This window comes from Homalodisca vitripennis, chromosome 2 (assembly GCF_021130785.1).
Source record: "Homalodisca vitripennis isolate AUS2020 chromosome 2, UT_GWSS_2.1, whole genome shotgun sequence".
In the NCBI taxonomy this organism is placed as follows: domain Eukaryota; kingdom Metazoa; phylum Arthropoda; class Insecta; order Hemiptera; family Cicadellidae; genus Homalodisca; species Homalodisca vitripennis.
Window position 1 is genome coordinate 209,478,323 of NC_060208.1, and position 21,526 is coordinate 209,499,848.

General features: G+C 35.0%; 1 protein-coding gene across 1 annotated transcript; it reads right to left on the minus strand.

Annotated features, from left to right (window-relative positions):
• Positions 1–957: 957 nt before the first annotated feature.
• On the minus strand, positions 958–16,560 carry LOC124355372 (GPN-loop GTPase 2-like). Its single transcript, XM_046806489.1, is given in 9 exon segments — positions 958–1,091; positions 1,093–1,270; positions 2,996–3,191; positions 5,697–5,811; positions 8,551–8,756; positions 9,598–9,735; positions 11,782–11,965; positions 12,192–12,302; positions 16,339–16,560. Coding segments are annotated over 7 exon segments (963 nt in total). The 5' UTR covers positions 11,801–11,965; positions 12,192–12,302; positions 16,339–16,560; the 3' UTR covers positions 958–980.
• Positions 16,561–21,526: the final 4,966 nt, after the last annotated feature.

Sequence of the window (21,526 nt, forward strand, 5' to 3'; positions counted from 1 at the left end):
ACTCTCCGACAGAGGAGTTAACCTTGGAGTCAAAGGTTTGATTTTCACACCTGATGTTAGGGATTTGTGCGGTCTGGTGTACACTTATGAGTCACTGGTCTGTGGTACCCCACCTTAAATTAACAGTGTTTGTCTTTGAGTGGACATAGAATGGATCAGTGTATTTTTGTATATATGTACTAGACTCAAAACAACCATTTACCATTTTTGTCTTTAATACTATAACGAAAAACCACTCAATTTCTGTTATATTATTTGTTGTTTTACTAAATCATGACCTTAACAATAGCTTAAATAAGGGGCCGTGACTTGTACGGATGAGACTAGAGGCAGAGACAACTACCGATCTGGAAGTCACAGAACGATAGTTTATGAACACTTGCCTTTGCAAGCAGGTGTTCATATTATCAACAGATTGCCAGCTTCCAATAAAAATGCACCAACGCCTAAGGTGTTAAAAACCCGTCTTAAACGCTTTTTTGCATCAATGGCATTTTACAATGTCAGCGAGTTTTTAGCATGTAATTGGGAGACCAACAATTTTGAAAACTGACCCTGGCGTTGAAGATGGTGAAAATTGGTGAGTGACTGGAATGAATGATTGGAAAATTTGTATGTGGATGTTACTTACACTCTGGTATAAATCCCAAATTTTATATTAAATAGCTGACTTGCCATATAATGTATATTGTATACGATAATAAAAAATTTGATTTGATATGAACATACACTGCTGTTCTCTTCAAAATCATTTTCGTGGTTCAACATTTGAGACTAGTTTCAACCATTATTCAAGACTAGACTCAGAAGAACAGGCTATATTTCAGTGTACCTTAACAACATTTCACAACCAAACTGATATTCTAAATCAATAAAGCTATCCTAACCTGAGATGCTAAGCACTTGGGTATAGTCGGTGACTCTTCAATGACTGATAGGTTCAATAAATCCACAAAATTATTTAAAAAACAAAATATTTATTAACTCGGTTCTTCGGTATCGCACATGACCATATCTTCATCGGCGGGAGTATACTTGTCTCGAACACTGCCTGTACGATCGGCCTCGCACTCTGCTCCGACCGCGCACGCACGCCAGCATGGCCTGTACGCTGCGCTCCTCCCCCGCTCCATACACGTACCCCCCGGCCCGGTCGGTAGCTGCTCTCACACGCAACAACGTCTGCTTGTCCTTGACACTCAGCGGTAGGAAAGACACAAGTCCGTAGTCCTCCACCAGTGACACTAGCGCCGCATTCAGCTTCTTGTACCTGCATCATCCATCACTACGTATTACGGATTTCTCAACCAAACATATTCACATTAAATTGGCTACGAAACATGCATCTTGGGCCAATTTTATTTCATCGGAATTAATAAGTTTAATGAAATTTAATCTGCAAGAACAAATATTTTTTCTAGAGCTGTAAAGGTAACTTGTTAATAGAGTTTGAACAAACACGATTTTAATAACTGGACCAAGTCAATAAATATTTTAATAAATAAACTAAATACTCCCTGCCAGCCTCACAAGTCATCTGATTCCATTCCTTGAACTGTGTGTTGAAGGAAATTTAATTTCATCAATATTCTTTGTATCCTGTTGTATTTGATGTTTGTAAAACTCTCGAAATATGTAATTTTTTTATTTGTAGATTGAAAATAGTTACTTCAAAAAACTCTGAAGTAGGTGGTAGGGTTAGTCCTAATCTGACTGAATGCAGTATTTTGTCTCTTCCCAGACTGCCTAGTTATAAGACCACAGAGCAGTCCACTGTTGTTCATTCCACATACATCTGCTTCTATTAATTTTATTATTACCTCAGTTAAAGTTCATAGTTGAGTCTGGACTGAAGAAGTGAAGTTGAGAAGGGATTTTCAATAAATTTGTAACAAATTATAAATTAATATTGGTTTCATTTTAATAAATGGAGGAGGGGTAGTAATCAATTTTCAAATTGGTAGGAATTAAATAAACTCAATGGTTTTAAACGCGGAAAATAAAGGGCATTTAGAAAAACCGTACAGAATAGATGGGCCACCATATAAAGTCATGGTTACCGAGCTGGCATCTGATTAGTTAGTGGAGTCGCAAGAGAGAATGATGTAACACTCGAAAATAGTTAGTACATTTGAGCGCTGGACGAAGGCGGAACTGCTGCTACCAAAAACTCAGTTTGTGTACTGACCATGTGGTGATAGATTCAGGACATACACTTGTCATGAGTTACAAAACCAATTACTATCATAAACAATATTGATAGATTTTTAATTTTAATAACTGAAGATTGTTAGAACTATTTAAAGATTTACAACAATTTGGTTTAGATTTGTAATCAAACAAACAATTATCCTTTTATTTGTTCTAACTAAATTCAAGTGTGAAATTAATCTTCTAACTTACTTGAAGACAATCCAAAGTTAAATTAAATAAAATTTGCAAATTCGAAGAACTGCTAAACAGATTGATTTTTAAGCAATTTCAAATCTGAAACAGCACCACTCTTTTAACTTGTACGTTGATTAGGTAAAGAAGACTCAGCAGTGATTGAACAGTCCTTCCTCATTTTTGTCTCTATCACATTTTTTATGTAATAAAAATAGTTTTTTGTTTAGTGACATGGAGAAAATAAAGATCCATGCATAATCCTGTTTGTGCTTCGGTTCGACAATTAATTGGGGCTACACAAAGATGAAAGATTTTCCTCTGTAAAGTCTGTGATGGTAAAGTAGGCATCCCTGATCTGAATTCATCAATCCTGGTTTGACAAAAAGATTGGAAAGCTTGTATGCCATTATCGTTGGTCATTGTGGATGTTTTTTTTTTTTTTTTTTTTTTTTGGATAATAATAAACATCTTAATTGTGAACAATCCGTTTGGAACATAATCTGCTAGTCTCTGAGCACAGATTTTTTAATAAGTTTACGTTTTACGTTGTGGTTGCATTGGGTTCTCTAAGGCAACAAGAAGACCACCATATAGAGACAGTACTCACTTGGCAGTGAAGGGATCCTGTTGGAGAGAGTCCAGCAGGTATTGTAGGTCCAGCACTTCTGTGTAGTAGTCCAGTCCAAACCTGAGTCTGTCTCTGTGTTTGTCCACCTGGTCCACCTTGGACAGGACGTTAATGTGGGGCAACTCCATCTGCAGCATGGCCGTCATGGACAGCAACAGTGTGGAGATAAATTTACCTGCAAAGTTACATACATATGTTTGTAATTAAAAAAAAAAAAAAAAAAAAAAAAAAAAAAAAAAAAAAAAAAAAAAAAAAAAAAAAACTCTCTTCCCACCATTTAGTATAGTTAGGGAAAAAAGAGATTGAGAATTTTTTTAAAGGAGGGTGAGAGAAATAAAATGATCTACTAATGATCTACTAGCATGCAATTATAATTCTTAAGTTTTAAAATTTGAAAGATCCTGCATACTTATAGATTACTGATTTTTACACATATTTTTCTGTCTTAAAATATTTTATTATCTTTACAACCAAAGTTTTATCCTATCGTGGGTAAGACTCTTACGTTAATCACAGAACATTATTTCTTATAAACTCTTCTGAATGTATTTTAAACTTTGCAATACTAAACAAATTAATGAAGATATCATTAGAGACCATATATATGTCTAAGGTTAATTAGTCAGAGTTTATTCAAATCTCCAATAAGAACAACCAACAAAATTCTTCCTTAATTTTATAACACTTAAATTGACAAATACGTTAACCTTAATATATTAGTCAATTAACATTTGTGTGCAGCCCTGAATAATTACACGCATGTATATAACATTTTGGGTGTTATTAGCTATTAAAAAAAAATAAGTTAAAAACTATTAAACATAATATGTAAGAAATGCTTAGCTGTATTCCCGTTGTTTTCTTTTTCCTTTCAATTTGTAAATTATGAAATTCTGTTGAGTAATTTATTGATTATTAATAATCTAAATCAAACATATTTTACAATATAGCAACTGTCCATTGATGACTTTTACAAATGTAATACACTTGTCAGTTTTTTTGTACACTTTAAAAGTGTCACATCATGGAATTTTGCAGAGCAAACTAACAGCGTCTGTTTTGTCAGTAAACTGATGTAATATATCGTGCACATTCTAACGATGAACTGGGTTACTAACATCCCGATAGGTGGCACAGAGTAAGCTGTACACATAAAACACGGAGTATGTAATATAACTCAGTTGAATCTGTAACACTACGAAATCTTGCCATTCTGTAAAACTATGGGAGTTGTACTTTGATTGTTAAGGAAACCATTATGGCCCTTTTCTGCAATGCAATTTTCCTTTCTAGGTAACTAAGTTTGCTTCCGGGTATTTTTTTATCCCTTTCCATATGAGTTAAAATTTTAATTCTAAAATTGACATTTTTTTTAGCCAAAAGAGGTTTTGTTTTTAAATTTAAGGTATGATTGTTTTACTTCTAAGATATTTTCTGTTTACATTTACCGCCATCAAATCCTAAAAAAGGTTTGAAAAACTTGTAATTTACATGTTTTGAAGATAATATTACATCTATAATTTCTACTGCGTGAAAAAAATCCACTGATTAGCTTCGTTTTCTAGTAATGACATTGTGAAACACTTGACATAGTACAAAAGAACAACATTTAATAAAAGATTCTGCAAAAAAGGAGCAGATACTATTGAACCTTAAGCCATTGGCTACCAATGACATATTATGTTGACAGTCATCAGTCATCAGTTAATTACCGGAGACAGGCTCTGACCATCAGATAATATAACAAGGTCAATTTTAAAGCTGATAGACTCTCTCGAAATCAATTGTTGTTTACAGTTTCATCTGAAGATTGTTTTAATTAATTACCATCTGAAATGACGTTGCAGTAAAATGACATCGTCTGAGAGTTTTAGTAACTTTGTGGAGAACATACTCATTGAAAGTAAAAATGAAGTGAGCAATGGTAACTTTGATGACAAAATTTTGAGTAAAAGTGGCAATGAAGAAATGACCTGACTTTCAAACTTGGGATTCACTAAGGCAAGCGAATGAACTACATAGTTGTAGTTTTAGTGGAAGATTTGATATAAATCAAACTGTAGCTAGGCGACTAAATACTTACAATATAAGATAGTAAAATACAATTTGATCAAGTTATATTATTGTTTAATATTTTTAATAGACCCTACACATAGATTTCCATTATAAAATGAAAAATTAATTTGGTAGCTGAGGGTAAAAATATTTGAATTTTAATTGGTAGTCCTTGGGTTAAATAAATACACTTTTCAGATTCAAGTGTTGTATATAAGTTAGGAAAAATATATACAAACTTCATTTTTGTATATTTGATATATCTTGCAAAAACAAGATAAAAATGTTTGAAAATTAATTAAGAGGAATTTTACGTTATTTGAATAATGTTAAAATAATAATTATTTTTTCTCAATTCATAGATAAAATACTTTTTTTGTTTTTATTTTGTAAAATCATCCTTTTTCCATTAAGTAGACATCCTAATAAAAATAAGGATAAAGAAAAACATTGAGTTGTGAATACTCATTGAATTTCTAATAAGACAAATTTTTTAATTTATTAGAATTTACAGAGCATATTTCAGGTTTACAAATATAAATATACAATAAAAGCTGACTTTTGATTAAACTGATTTCTTAACCTGATGTTACAAATGAAAATGAGGACCAAGAACAATATTTACCAGGATCACTGCAGTAATGAGAGTCCACCAGGTGCACTGTGCAGAGGCGGAAGTTTAGCTCTTGTAGTTTCAACATCACGTTCTTCATGGAGTTGTGATGCGTGTACAGCTCTACCTTGAGTCAAATCACCACAATGGGCGTTTTCACACGAGCCAACATGTCAACATCACTACAACACCACAGCAACAGCACGAGAATGGCACAGCCCTTAGTCTCCATCTTGCACGATGAAGAGCTATGTAGAGTTATCAGAGTCCAGGAACTGGGTACTGTACGGAAACAGCCACGTCAAGGGGACTGCAGCTTGACATGTCCTGACACGTCGCCAGAACAGCACAATTATGAACGCACTTGTAACACTACATTGCTGACAAACTCATGCCAGAGCTGTGCTGCTGACGTGTTGTGTTGTGTGAAAACGCTAAATAAAGAGTATACATGACATGGCCATATAAGGAACGGAGAATAACATAATATAATATAATATAATATAATATTGGAGAATACTTATTAAAACTACTCAAGAAGAAAACCTAGAAACAATCCAGTCTCTTACGAACCCCTCAATTTAACCCTTTAAGTACCACTGATCAAAATCGTTATCTGAAAACTTGCCAAAAGTGCAAGCCGACGATCCATCGTCACCAAGTGTTATTTATAGAGCGGTGTGTAAATTAACTCTATATTTTTCATTAATAACTGTTACATTCCATATTGTTAATAAAGATATTTTATTTCTTAACTATCCTACAATAGAAACATGTGTAAAACGAATAATACTTTGTATTAATTACGATAAAAAAAAAACTGAACACAAATTGTAAGAATAGCAGACATATGGTTGGCGTGTAAACAACCCGCTACGTATACATACCAGCGAGTATGCAGGTGTGCGTTTTGTTGCTGTCTATTCAGTCACATAATTAAATTTATATCATTTTAGAGAATAGGATCTATTAAAAGCTTTGTGGAATTGATATTTTTGTTAGTTGTTGTAGTTCTTGTAACTGTTTCTTTGTTGTTGTGAACAATACACGTTCATGCATAAATCATTATCATTTAACTGTAAATAAAGTTCATTGAAAATAATAGTGATAATGACACAACTTTTTATTGTCTGATGTATTTGATGATGACACTAATGTAAACCCTACTTACACACTAGAACAAGACACCCAAACATGGTCTATGAATCGTAATACCTCGATTGCAACCCTCATTGTGACAGCGATTTGTTAGATCAACCTGGGCCCTCAACAAGACCTAAGTTTCCTAGGCCTACAGTTGAAAGGCGATAGCCTGTCTGAATTGAACAATGATGAACAAGAAGCTAATGAAATTTGGCAAAAATGGAACACCAATTGTATTTATGACTTTTCTTATAAAGGCCCTAAACATAGCCCTCCAGTTACTGCATTTCCTATTGAATAGTTTATTTTTTAACACAAAGTCGTATCACCATGTTGGTCACTGAAACTAACAGACCAACCTTCAGCAAATGATCAAATGATCGCTAGCAAAGGAGAAAATTTATCAGCTCATAACTGGTTGCAGGGATGACTTCTGGTCACCAGTTCAGAAATAAGGACACATCCATTACTGTTATCCTCAACACAGGTCGTATAAAAAAACCAACAATTGCTTCTTACTAAAGGAAAAAAAAAAATCTCAATCTATACCGTGGTTCCTAAATATGTTATAAGCAAAAAGATTTCAGGCTCTTTTGCAATTCTTTCACGTTATTGACAATACAAAGTTTCCAAAATATAACGAACCTGCCTATGATCCTACACAAAAATTCCAGCCTATAATAGACCACTGCAAATCATTTCAACGCTTTTATTAGGAGACCAACAGGTGTCTGTTGCCAGACCACAAATAGGAACAAAATCCCAAACAGCTCTGATGCAATACCAATGTTGGTGAATTAAATTCTGGGTTATATATGATTCAATTTCAAATTACTGCTTGAGCTTGTTCTTTTACAAATGCTTAGCCAGGAAAACAGGGAATAACTCCCACAATTTTCTCTTTTGTACTATGTAATAAAAAACTTCTTACAATATGCAACTGCCTAAAAAAAGACTACCAGATTTTCACTGACAACTTCTTTACCAGCATTCCCTTCGTAAAAATGCTTTTTAAAAATAAACTTTTCATACTGGCACAATATTCAAAAAAACAAGAAATGGCTTCCCAGTGCTGTCAAATTTCAGTTACAGGTCAGACTGTAAGCAAAATTAAATTTGATGTTAGTGTACAAACACAAGAAGTTGCAAAATAAAACCAGACATTCTTGTTCCTTGAAACTCTGGACTAAAGAAAGTAGAATATCAGAAAAGAAGGCATGGTCAAGTAACTACAGAAAACGTATACAACACATACAATACAATATAATCCATCAATCACAATAAGATGTTGAATTGAAAACCAAACACATTCCTGAGCCCAAACCCCCTCATTCACCACATTTAGATTTCACCTCGATGATGACTCATTAAGAGTTGACATGAACGATACATGAATCAGCTATAAAGCTAGCACATACAATTATGATTAAGCTTCGCATTTGTTAGTAGTTCTCCAGATATGTTCAAATCTGCCAATGTGGACTCATCATCCAAGTTATTTTTAGACTGGAGAGAATGGCTAAGTCCAGTATTCCAGATACCTGAAGGTTGGGTTTTCGAGTTAGGATACGTTAAAATCAAATATTGATTACCATCTTTTATGTTGTGTTAAGTGACAAAGAAGTCTAAACCATAAATTACGGTTTGATAAAGACAATGAAATTAGAGATAGAAATTTGATTTTAACAATCTAACAATACATAGAAAGCAAACCTTGCCGTACCTGTCCTGGGCAGTCAAAAATGAAGTAATGTCCTGGAAGCTTGTCGAGTTGCTCGGTTAACCACTGTATGTTCTGCTCCAAATACTCCATGCAGTAGACAAGGCCTCCGTTTGGTCCCAGTTCGACGTGTGCCATCACATCAGCCACTGTGATCAGTTCAGATACGTCTACCGCAGCCGTGTAGGACAGTGTATCATTGGCAGGATCTACGAGTTAGCGGTGTGTTTATTTTTGTAAGTAAGAAAATACCTTATGGTCTAGGTTGATCATTACGAATTACCTGTAGTTATTCCAAATTAATCAAGTATAGTTATAAATTCTTCTCAGATCAAGATAGATTGAAGAAAATATCAACCTGATTTCTTTTCGTTGAGCTTTTTACCATTTTAAAATTCACTAATACACCACAATTAAATAAACAACTTTTAAGTTTTAACTGTAACTATTAAAAATTAAATTTTTTACAAAATATACTGTGTTTATCACTAAATAATTAACTATCTCTCATCCACCTAATAGAAAAAATGAGAAGGAATGAATCTTCTACAATATTGTTAATCAGTCTTGGATACTCAGACTGTACAACAAAATGCTTGTATGTGACTATATTTCCAATCCACTTATTTGTAAACAGAATAATAGTTAATCTGAATAAAAGTGGAAATGAAATAAGATAAATACATGATATAAAATTAGTTAAATTTTATTTTTTTAGTTCTGATTGTTACAGTTACAACTGGATGTGCTATTAAAATTGTATTTACGTTATACAGGGTATAAATTCTGATAAGCCTGGATATATTCCAAAAGGATTGAGATATCGATGTACAATCTTCACCATACTTATTAAATTACTTTGGATCTTTTGAGGGTAAACAAATTTCACCCCTCTTTTCAAAAGAGGGTATGGGGGAATAACTTTAAATTTTCAAATTGCAACCCCTATCTTGTGACATGCCATTTGAAATGTCTATTCAATGGAAACACAATGGTATGAACAAAACATCTCTACAACAATCCTAGCAAATAATTATGTAGGAACATTACCTAGGTTGATGACGGCCACCTTCCTCCCTATCTCAGTCAGCAGTTTAGCCATGCTGTCGCAGTATGTGGACTTGCCGCTGCCGGGCGGACCGATGACCAACTGTCCGAATCTGGTTGTTGACACAACGCCACCCGCAACTGTCAACATAATTCACTTTGTCAGAGATTGTAGTGAGGATTTCAGTAAGGCCCAAAATAGTCCGTCACCTTAAGCAATTAAAATGTTTAATAAGTTACCTGTATCAAGTAATGTAGATGTAAGAACTTTTAGTGCTGTAATACATGGCTAGTTAGTAAAAAAATCCTGTTTATAAATTACGAGAGTTTTTCATCAAACACTGGTCAATTGACTCTCCGAATGGTAGCTAAGAAGTTGCAGATTTCAGCAACTCTGCTACGTAGGTGACAGATTTCAGCCACCTAGGGAGGTGGAGAGCAAGGCACATAACCTTGTTAAATGAACAATCTCTCCATAATATCAAATACTAAATGGTGCAAGGCAGATTTGCAAGGTCTACCTGACTGATCACCATGTTGATTATGATGAGGAGTACCAAAGAGGTGCTCCAAAGTCTTAACGAAAATCGACGAAAGACTGATGGGCTAAGAGGATTTAGCAGCAGAAGAGTCAGGCCTACCTTAGGGATGGAGACCACTCTGCTAACTCTTTGGCTTGGGGAACATAGTCAAAGGCTATATTGCCTCTCAAGAGCTCACAAAAATGTTTAAACAGAAGTACCAGGCTCCTCTGCAATAATTCAAAGATTCCATCACCCCAGGTAACTTGTAAGGACTAAATTTATCTTTTGCCCATTTGATCTTCAATTTGTCGGACTTCCTTCCAACCCTCAGCACTTGCTCTTGGCTGAGATCTTATCGTGCCAAAGTTGGAAACGGCAGGTCAGGTTTCCAATACAGAACATTCAAGGAAGTGACTCCTCATAAGAAGGTAGAGAGTTTCTCTCTTTGAGCTTGTATGTTTTCCTTGAGGTCCTTGTCCTTTAAGGACCTAACAGGATTAATTGGTTTTGAGGCTATAAGCTTATATATCCTAGCTGTTTCCCTGGTATCTTCCAAGTGGTCAATAAAGGCTCATTTGGATTTTTTATGGCTTGCTTATAGTTGGCGAGGAAAGCATACTAAGCTTCCCAAGCATCTGATATCTTAGTAAATAGCAGTCTCACAGAGCAACATGATTCATTAAGATAATTGTTCCACCAGCTAGTCATGGACGGCTTTTTGGTTCTCAGTGGACAACTGTCATGAAAACAGCTACCTGGTAGCCTCGTTCCTGCAGTTGACAACATCTCCTCTTTTGAAGTATGAGTCCAAGAAACTCAATTTTGAGCCTCATGCTGGGATATTTTTTCAAGGCCATTGACATCTTGAAGAAGGACCTCTGTATAACATGCTGGAAGTAGAAGCATTAGGTACTGCTTCCTCTTGGGCTCGTCGAGGTTTTTAATAGTGCTAGCCCTGTCAGCTGAGAGGGTTTTTGAAGTATCATCTAGTCTGTTACTGATGAAGCAAGCTATGAAAATACCAAATGGTTCTGTTTAAAGGGAATTTCCCCGTTTTAACAACCCTTATTTTGATGAAGATTTTGCTAATTGAAAAAATATCAACTGTAAACATTTTAATTCTGTAATTAAAAATTATTTTGGAACTAAAGCTTACAATTGCCTTCTATTAGTTTTCAAATATATTTGTTCTCAAACACCCATTTTATTAGTGATAAACAACCCAGTCCAGTCCATTTTTAGTTAAAAATGTTCATGTGGTAAAATAAAGATAAAGTTATTTACAAACTATTCTACTAACCAAACAATTTAATTTAATTTTTAAAGGGGTTTAAAATCCTGTTTTAGCTTTCTTGAAAAGTTTGGCAAATTGGGACTAGGGTAGTTACACCACTGAGCCCTCTAAAAGGAGCGGTCTGATTTTGAATATTAACAATTATTTATTGTGTATATTGTTTTTGAAATTAGCTACATATCTGATAGTTGGTTGCTGGTATCAACTTGGTTATCTTTAAGATTTCCATTCTGTAGAACTATTGTAATTAAAAGAGTGTTCCAAAGATCAATATTATCTGGTTATGATATTCATTCCTAAAATTTGACCAATGCATTAGTGCATTCCCTTACATTACAACTGTTTTGATCGTAAATAACAGAAACTCACATGGCACTACGTCCTTCATGACCAGTTTTTGAGAGGGCGCAGGACTTCCACGAGTGCGCGCAGGGTACGCAGGCTGCTATCACGCAGAGACACACCAAACACGACAGGTTTGGAGATGTTTAGCTGTTCGACCAAATAACGAGCTACAATCTGGCCAGGGCCTTCCTCGTCCCCAAAGTCCGTCCTGTCACAAATAAAACCTAATTTCTAAGTTTTTATAATTTATTGTTTTCAAAAATAGTAGAGAATGATTATGGTAGCATCATACCCTTGATATAGTCAGAAATGTGGAATAGTTCATTATCAACAAGTACATTGTGTATATTTATTTTGTTATATACATAAAAATAGGAATATTACAAAATCAATATGTATGTTAATATATAAAATACAAGTGACACAGATCTTACTTAATACTGTAGACTGTCTGCTCCCCCTCGATTGTCTGAAACGAGTCCTTTTTCACAGAGACAATGGCTCCCAACTTCTCAAACTGGGTCAACACAATGAAGTAACTATCTCTGAAAAATAGCAAAGACCAAAATGTAATATGAAGTTGAGGATACTTTACTTACTTTAAAATTATAGGTAGTTGGGTATTATCTGGAGGCTATTATTTGTGGAAGTTTCTCTTACCGGTGATCTTAAAAAACTACATTATTACAAAGAACAGACATTATTTGACTTACTATAAACATTAAATGCCATTATGATGATTGGATCTTGTTTTCTGCCTTCCAAAAGGAAGCGATGTTGGTGAAAGAGAGGCCACTCTGTTCCTTTCTACTATGTGTTATACAGCCGACTCTCGATAATTCAAACATTCGATAATTCAAAACTCTTGGTAATTCGAACGAAAAGGCCGGTCCCTTGAAAAACTCTCGCTATTTCGAAATTTTTCAATGCATTTTGATACACTCGGTATTTCGAACTTACCGAAGAGGACAGACTAATTTTGAACACGCAGTAATTCGAAGTCTTGTCGGCGGAACTCTCTATAATTCGAAATGACGTAAACGAATTGAGGTTAGGCCGATACAGAACACGCAGTAATTCGAAGTTCACTCGACAGAACTCTTTGTAATTCGAATTGAGAGTCGGCCGGTGGGAAACACGCATTTCAACTTATTCTTGTCATAACAAGAAACTTTGCATCCTGTGTCCCAGAGCATACTCTTTGCAGTGTTGGTTATGTTTGCGCCGTGTTGTGTGGAAGTCGTGTTTGTTGTGTGTAAGAAGTGTTTGTCGTGATGGCTACTAAGCAAAAATATAAATGTCTTTCTCTTTCGGAAAAGAAAGAAGTGATCGCGGCGATAGAAAGTGGTAAAGCGAAGTCGGAAGTTGCAAAAACATTTCAAATCCCTGCGAGTACCTTGTCTACCATTCTAAAAAATAAACAAAAAATAGTTGAAGTGAGTTCCGTAGCAGGAATAAAAAGAACGACAAAAGGTGAATATCCTAGATTAGAAGAGTGTTTAGTCACATGTCTTAGACAGTGTAGAGATAAAAATGTTCCTGTTGGAGGTTCGCTTTTAAAAGAAAAGGCAAAGGCATATGCTAAAGAGCTTGGCATACCCAGCTTTGCAGCAAGCGAAGGCTGGTTGACTAATTTCAAAAAACGTAATGGTATATTTTTTAAAAAGGTTTTTGGGGAAAGCGCTAGCGTTAGCGACAGTGTGTGTTCCGATTGGTGTGCAGAGTTGTCCAGCTTAACAGAAAGTTATGAACCACACAACATTTTTAACACCGACGAGACCGGCTTATTCTTTAAATGCATGCCGGACAAGACATTTACATTTAAAGACGAGAAATGCCACGGAGGGAAACATAGTGAGGAAAGGTTAACTCTTCTGTTGACTGTTAACATGGATGGTTCCGAAAAATTGAAGCCCCTCCTCATCGGGAAAGCAGCAAAACCTAGGTGTTTTAAAGGTATCCAGTCATTTCCCGTAACCTACCGCTCGAACAAAAAGGTGTGGATGACAACGGAGTTGTTTAACGAGTGGTTAAATTCATTGAACAGCGACATGAAAAAACAAAATCGTGAAATCCTCTTATTCCTTGATAACTGTTCAGTTCATAACAACCCTCCAAATCTCTCGAATGTGAAACTTTACTTTTTTCAACCAAATACAACATCCAAGTTGCAGCCTCTAGACCAAGGCATAATTCAAAACTTCAAAGCATTTTACAGACATGAAATAGTCAAGATTGTACTGGATGGAATTGACAGTAATGAAACTCCAAACATCTCTATTCTCACAGCTATGTTGATTGTTGAAAAAGCGTGGAAAAGTGTGAGTCAAACGACAATATTCAACTGTTTTCGTAAGTCTGGATTCTGTGTTAACACACCCGATGAAGAACTTCAAGTTGTGCAGCCAACACCTTGGGAATCTCACCCTGTAATAGGAGATGTTCCATTTGAAGATTTTGTGCAAGTTGATGACGAAGTTGCAGTATGGGGAACCCTTACTGATGGTGACATCTTGGCCGCTAAAGATGAAGAACAACCTGATGTTGATAACGATGAGGAAGACCAGGAATTCCCGCCTGTCACACTGAAGGAAGCCAGCACATTCTTAGAAAAGCTGCGCCATCTTTCTCTCCAGGTAAAAGCATCGCAATAAACTACTGTAGTTAGCCTATCAATTTGTTAAACTGATTTAAAAATGCCATATTCTCCACACTGCAATTTATCCATCATTTTTTTACTGAATTTGATGTCCGAAACTAGCGTAGACTTGTTTTAACCTTAGGGTCTTAGGGCTGTAAAATCAGCTGTTTGTTTAGTTTAAAACTTCAATGTAAATACTGTATGTCATAAGTTATTTGGCATAAGGCATTTGTTACGAAATACGCTGTGACAGTTGTTTTCTTTCTTTTCTTTGCAGACAGAAGTTGGGCCGGAAGTGTTTGACGCACTATTTGTGTTAAACAAGGGCGTCGATGAGGCACGAATCAACAAGAAAAAGCAATCAAAGATAACAGATTTTTTCAATTAATCATTAGAAATTAATGTTCTTTAAGTTTTGTTAGTTTGCCGTATAACATTGTGTGTTTAATAAAAAAAACTCTTGGTAATTCGAATAGTTTTCTTTTCCTCTCAATAAATCGAAACTCTCGGTAATTCAAAACTCTCACTAATTCGAATTTTTTTGCATGTCCCGCCAATTTCGAATTATCGAGAGTCGACTGTACATTGCATCTTGTCCATGCAGAAATGGAGCTTCGTGAAAAATTTCAATTACAATTAATTGAAATCTTTCTTGAGATATTTTACCACATGAGACATTCAAAGGGTAGACTTTAATAAGTGGCCTTCACTCGTTATTCGATTGCTATTATCAAATGGTTTGATTGTTTTTATCCGAAGGATAATTCGATATTACAATTTATTTAACTTAGCATTCGATTTCTTATTATTATTATTATAGTAATTTTAATGTAAACAATAAAAAATAAGAAATAACTTGTATTTTGAGACTTTGAAAATAGCGATGAATATGTCAAATATTTCTCACAAGTGACGAGATTTGTTTATGTGGCTTCAACATGTGGTTTTGGCTACTGGTAATACATGGGGAGAATTCTTTCCGACTCCATAACACAATAGCTGTTACTTATTGACATCAAGCTGAGAAAATTATAAATATTGTAAGGTTTCTTTGATATCTAAGTCTAGGTCATAGTTAGTTTTGTAATGTAATTGTAAAATTTATGTATTTAAAAGTGTAATGTAGATATTTCTTACTATTACTGTAATTTATTATAACTCTTATTGTGAACGATTTTTAAATACATCGAAGTTAGATAATATATCGAATTCTTCGATAACAGCAATCGAATAACTAGTGTAGGCTGCTTATTAAAGTCTCCCCCATTTAAATTTTATTTCTTTAAAATAATTAGGTTTCAAACCAGTGTTTAAATAGTAAAAATCTACATCCCAAGTCAACATACAATAATTTGGGGATAATTAGGTTAGGTACATGTATTAATATGTCACGTGTTAAAATCTCTTATGAGTAGGCTACCCAGGCCATAATAAGTTTGCAAATTTATTTCTTCTGATATTTTCTCTCTGCCATCACGGACCCCCATAAGACCAATGTTAAGAAATTTGCTAACAATCAGCCAACTAGGCCTAGTCTTTGCCCTGCATCGGTACCATAAATATTTCATTCAAACTTAAAGATTAACCTAATTTGTGATTTTGAGGTTATGTAGTCAGGTGCATTTTCATGTTGCAAATTCATGATTTAATAATTTTACTCCACATTTTATTTGTCCACATGTATATTAAATGAAATATTGACTAAAACTAATAATGCTAAAACTGACATTAACACTATAACTCTTTTTATGGTAAAATCCTTCAGTATTTGATCTGTAGTGGTAAACAAATACAATTTATAAAAAGTAAGACCTAAACCCATATTCTATAAATCATAATCTCCATCAAATACTCTTTAGTCCTTAAATCTTCATAATCTAGCAGGCAATCTATCCACATGAAATACCAGTAAGCAATAACCTAACACAAATCTTACTCACACAAATTCTGAAACAGCAATGTCAGTTTTAACGCCATCAATAAGTAAACCCACTGTTGTAAAGCTCATTTTGAAAAATCACAACTTGTTGAATTTTCATTGATTCATTCTATCAGTCCATTACCCGGTTAGAATAACGAAAAGTGACAGTAAGTAAACGACTAACAACAACAACTAAGACCACTACGATACGAGTGTCCCAATGTGCTTGTCCGCAGACGTGCGCTGCGCTCTTTTTCTTTTTTTTTTTCTTTCTTTCTTAGCTACCAAAATGTAGCTGGTTCTGCTACCATATGGGCATGGAACCACAATAGTCTTTATTATTTATTTCACTTTCCACTGTTTTTATCGCACTTTGAATGTTTTTGAATAACCCCTTACTATTTATTTCACTTTTCACTGTATGTATTGCATTTAACTGATTTGTGGTGAGGGTGTTAATTTTTTTTTTTTTTTTATTTCACTTTCACACTGTTTCTTTTCATGGAAGGGGAAGTTAATTACAATTCCACATAAATGTTAGTATTTGCCTATAAACCTGACTTTGTTATCAATCAATTGTTCCTGTAGTGTTCAGTTTATTTACACACAGAGGGGACAAGCTATAGGAAAGGCTTTTAGGTTACAGGATCAATGGAAATGGTTGGGGCCCACTGATCAGACTTTCTTCACGCCTGAGGTCCCTCCAGGCGACTTTCTACTCCGAAAAGGATTCAGACCCTGGAGATAAATACAAATTGTTAGAACCTGGAGTAGGTAACAAATATGACTCCAAGATAGTGTGGAAGAGTTCTATACTTGAATGTTAGTAACACCCAATTTGCCTTTATCAAATTGACCTATTTATACTATTTAGGTACCTTACTATTTCTAACAATACGCCTAAGTCAAAACTTACCAACAGCTCTTTGAGATAGAATGGTGGCCTTACTTTCTTTTCCTTTAAATGTTTGTATTAATGGTTCTCTGAAGCTATCATAATGTTGGGCATTCAAAGATTAGGTGCTGAAGACTTTCTTTCACATTCAATGTACACTTGAGACATTTTTCAGTAAAGTAGCAGTTTATTCTGAATAAAGTTTCATTTACCTGTGCATGACCCAGTCTTAGCCTAATTATTGTGACTAGTTTACTTCTTCCTATCTTAGCATTCTTAAACCATGGGACCATAGGAAGGTCCCGCTGCACATCCCTAATACCATCTTGCTTTAATTGCTTTGTTCTACTTCAGCTTTTGAATAAGGATGTCATTTCACATTTTTTAAATGGCTGACAAAGTCACCCATCGGAAGGACCAATCTTTGATTACTTTTCCTGTCTGAATTGCCTCTTTCGCCAGCTTATCTACTATTTCATTTGGTGTAATACCCACATGACCAGGAACCCACTGAAGTGTTATTTTCTTTTCTGAAGAAAGGACCTCCTCCACGATTTGGGATGTAATGTTATCAATATAATCAAGTTTTACAGGCTGTTTTGACTGCATGGATGGCTGCTTTTGAGTCAGAACAAATTAGTACTTTGTTACCTGGTTGAAGATTCGCTATCTCGATTTGCTTTCTTTATGGCGTAAAAGTTCGGTTCGGCTGTGTAGCTGGAAGCTATTTTGGGTAAACAGAATTTATAACTAAGATGATTAGGCCTACCTTGTAATAATACACAGCTGCTCCAGAACCCTCTGCGTTTCTCGATCCATCTGTGTAAATTTTTATGTAGTCCTGAAAATTCCTCATTTATTTTGTTCTATAAATAATTTTTTGAGTGTTTCAGGAGGAATTTTCGGATTTTGGATTTTCCATCCGATTAATATCTACCCTGCAACATAAGTTTAAATCCAGCATAGTAATTGGCTTCTCCAGACTGTCAATTAGTCTAGTTTCTTTGACACAGGTTTGGATTACTATCCTTTCTACAGTACTTACTGATTTTATATACAGTGGTGTGGTCTTCTTGGCCCAGTAATTCGTGATGATTTGCTGCCATACTTAAATTACTTTAAATTTACATAAACTGGATGGTTAGGTTCAGACAGTACTTTGAAAACTAGTCTTTCAGTTAACATTTTCCTTCTGGTCTGCAAGTTGGGTACTGCTGCTTCCATTTGAAGAGCTAAAATTGGGGTTGACTTCATAGCACCCAATAATGCACCTGAGAGCCTGATTTTGAATAATGTCTAGTTTTATTCAAAACACTATTTGGTAAATGCCCAAACAAAAAGCCACCATAATCTAGTTTAAGCTCTGATTATACTGCAGTATACCTTTAAAAGTAGCTGAGGGTGTACACCATTCCCTTCCGCAGGCCAGTGACTTAAGAATGTCTAGGTCCTTTAAGAGTTTTACTCACCAAACAGCTTACATGTTGTTTAAAATTCAGTTTTTGTCAAAAATGATACCCCAAAATTTTGAGGCAATCTCCAACTGGGATACTTACATTATTTACAGTCCAATTTGGGTTTGTTGTCTGCCTCTTCCTGCTAAAGATTATTATATTTGCACTTATTTACATTGATTGCCAGGGACAGCAGTTGACAGTACTGGTAAGACTAGACAGGGCTTCTCGCATCCGAGCATCAACACGTCAAACCGTGTACCACTACAGACTAATGTGAGATCATCTGCATATAAAAAGGGTTGGATCCTCTTTTGGTAACTGAATTCCCACATCAGATATATAAAGTGAGAACAAGATTGGGCTGAGCACACAACCTTGGGGTAGTCCTTTGACAGTAGACCTGGTGAGGGTATGCTGGCTTCCGACAAAAGTCAATTGTCTATAGCTTAACCATTTTATGTACATGAGTTATAAATCTGTGGGGAATACCCAGGACAAACAACTTACTCACCAGAGCGGGCAGAGAAACCGTATCATAGGCACTGCTCAGGTCCAGCGAGACAGCAGCTGCAATCCTATTTTGCATTAAATTCACATGAATATCAGCCATGAATGCTAACAGGAAATCATTACAACCTCTCATTTTTTTGGTAGGCAAATTGGTAGTCTGGTATTAGTTTGTTTTTAATGATAAACCATTCCAATCTGTGTTTTAACCATTAAATTGAAGATTTTTATCATGCATGACATTAGAGAGATGGGTCTATATGAGCTTTCCTTACCTTTTTCTTTGTTTGGTTTTAGAATGCCTATTACCTTGATGGTTTTCCATTGCATCGGAATCTCGGCTCCGGACCAGATGTTGTTTAAAAACATTAAGCAGTAGAGTTTTAGCTGAAAAGGGTAACATTTTTAAGATTAAATAGCTTACCACCCCGTCCAAACCAGGAGCTGTTAGCTTAGTTTCTAGATTTTATCGCCATATCTAATTCCTCTAGACTAAATTTTTCTTCCAATGGAAGTTGGTTTGTAGCCTTTGTAAAGATCGGTTGATTGATTTCAGATTTCATAGGAACATAGTCTGGAGTGGTAAGTTTTAAAAAGCTATAACTTAAGTTTTTTATCATTGAGCAAAATCTTGTTATAAGTATCTTTGGTTCCACTTCTAATACCTCTAATTGTGCTCCAAATTTGCGCTGCGCTCTATACGACTTACCACCACGAGCTCCTCACGCCTGGAATTTAATGGGGTGATCAACCGAGGCGGAGAGAAAGAGTGGGGACAGAGCCGAGCAGAGCCGAGCAGTACCGATAAATCCCGAAAATTCCTGACAAACTGTACATGCGGCTGATAGCGACCTCAGTTCGGAACGGTTCTGATTTCTATTATGTTACGAATTAATGAGTCGTTTTATATCCGAATTAATGAGTCGTTTTATATCCGAACATATCTGCAAAACATAGAAATTATATCGAATTAATTATATTAATATAGAACTTTCTTTATAACTCCAAAGACACTTTACATGAACATATCTGCAAAACATAGAAATTATATCGAATTAATTATATTAATATTGAACTTTCTTTATAACTCCAAAGACACTTTACAAAATGTGAGATGGTGCACAACGAATAAAATGTCATAATCTTTTTGTGCTATTGGAATATATTCAAATTAATAGGGCAAAAGCAACATATTATAATGTGGAGTCCTTAATTGGTAGTAAATAAATTAATAATTACACTACAAAATCTGTAATAAGAGTTATGTAATAGCTGTAATAAACTAAGGGTATTAAAAAAGATTAAAAAAGAAACTTGTGTGTGTGTGTGTGTGTGTGTGTGTGTGTGTGTGTGTGTGTGTGTGTGTGTGTGTGTGTGTGTGTGTGTGTGTGTGTGTGTGTGTGTGTGTGTGTGTGTGTGTGTGTGTGTGTGTGTGTGTGTGTGTGTGTGTGTGTGTGTGTGTGTGTGTGTGTGTGTGTGTGTGTGTGTGTGTGTGTGTAGTACACACACCACACCACTGCTACTGTCCGATGAGACGTTCTGAAAATTATTGATTGTTAGTTCTGAGCTATTTATAATTTTGGAGGGAAGACCAGTCCAATTTGGGATGAAACGGAAGTGGCTGGATAGTTGATAAGTCAAGCCAGCGTTTCTACGCCAGGTGCAGGGTTGCAGTGTTGGTTGACTCATATCTCCTTTCTGTGGCATGTCCTTTGATATCTTATCGTATTTTCTTTTGAGAACTTTAGTATTTGAAACACTTTGTTAAGTATTCATATTTTAGTACCGGTAACCTCAAATTATTACGATCAAATTTTAACTTATAGCAATAGCAATATATTTCTCTGTCTGTTTTATAGCTACGCCACTGAATGTAACGAGGTTACTTTGTTACATTAGACTTCCTTACGTCTTTTTGGGTCTTTCGATACTCCGTTGTATTGGTTTATTTGTATGTAGACAAGAGTAATTGCCTGCCATTAATTACGTTGTAAAATCAAGGTTTAATGAAATAAATTTAATTGCGCTGAGTCCTGCAGCATCCAGCTTAAAAAATGTAATATATATATATATATATATATATATATATATATATATATATATATATATATATACAAATATATATATGTTGTTGTACCAAATTACTGAAATGTGTTTAATTCAGAGTAGAAGCTAAAAACACAGTGGTACATTTTAAGAGGCTTGTCACATTGACTGCCTGCAATAATTAAATTGTGCTGCATCCTGCAACATCCAGCTTTGAAAATGTAATTTAAATATATGTATGCTGTACTAAACTACGGAAAGGGGTTTGAAAATACAGTGATACATTTTAATAGGTTTGCCAG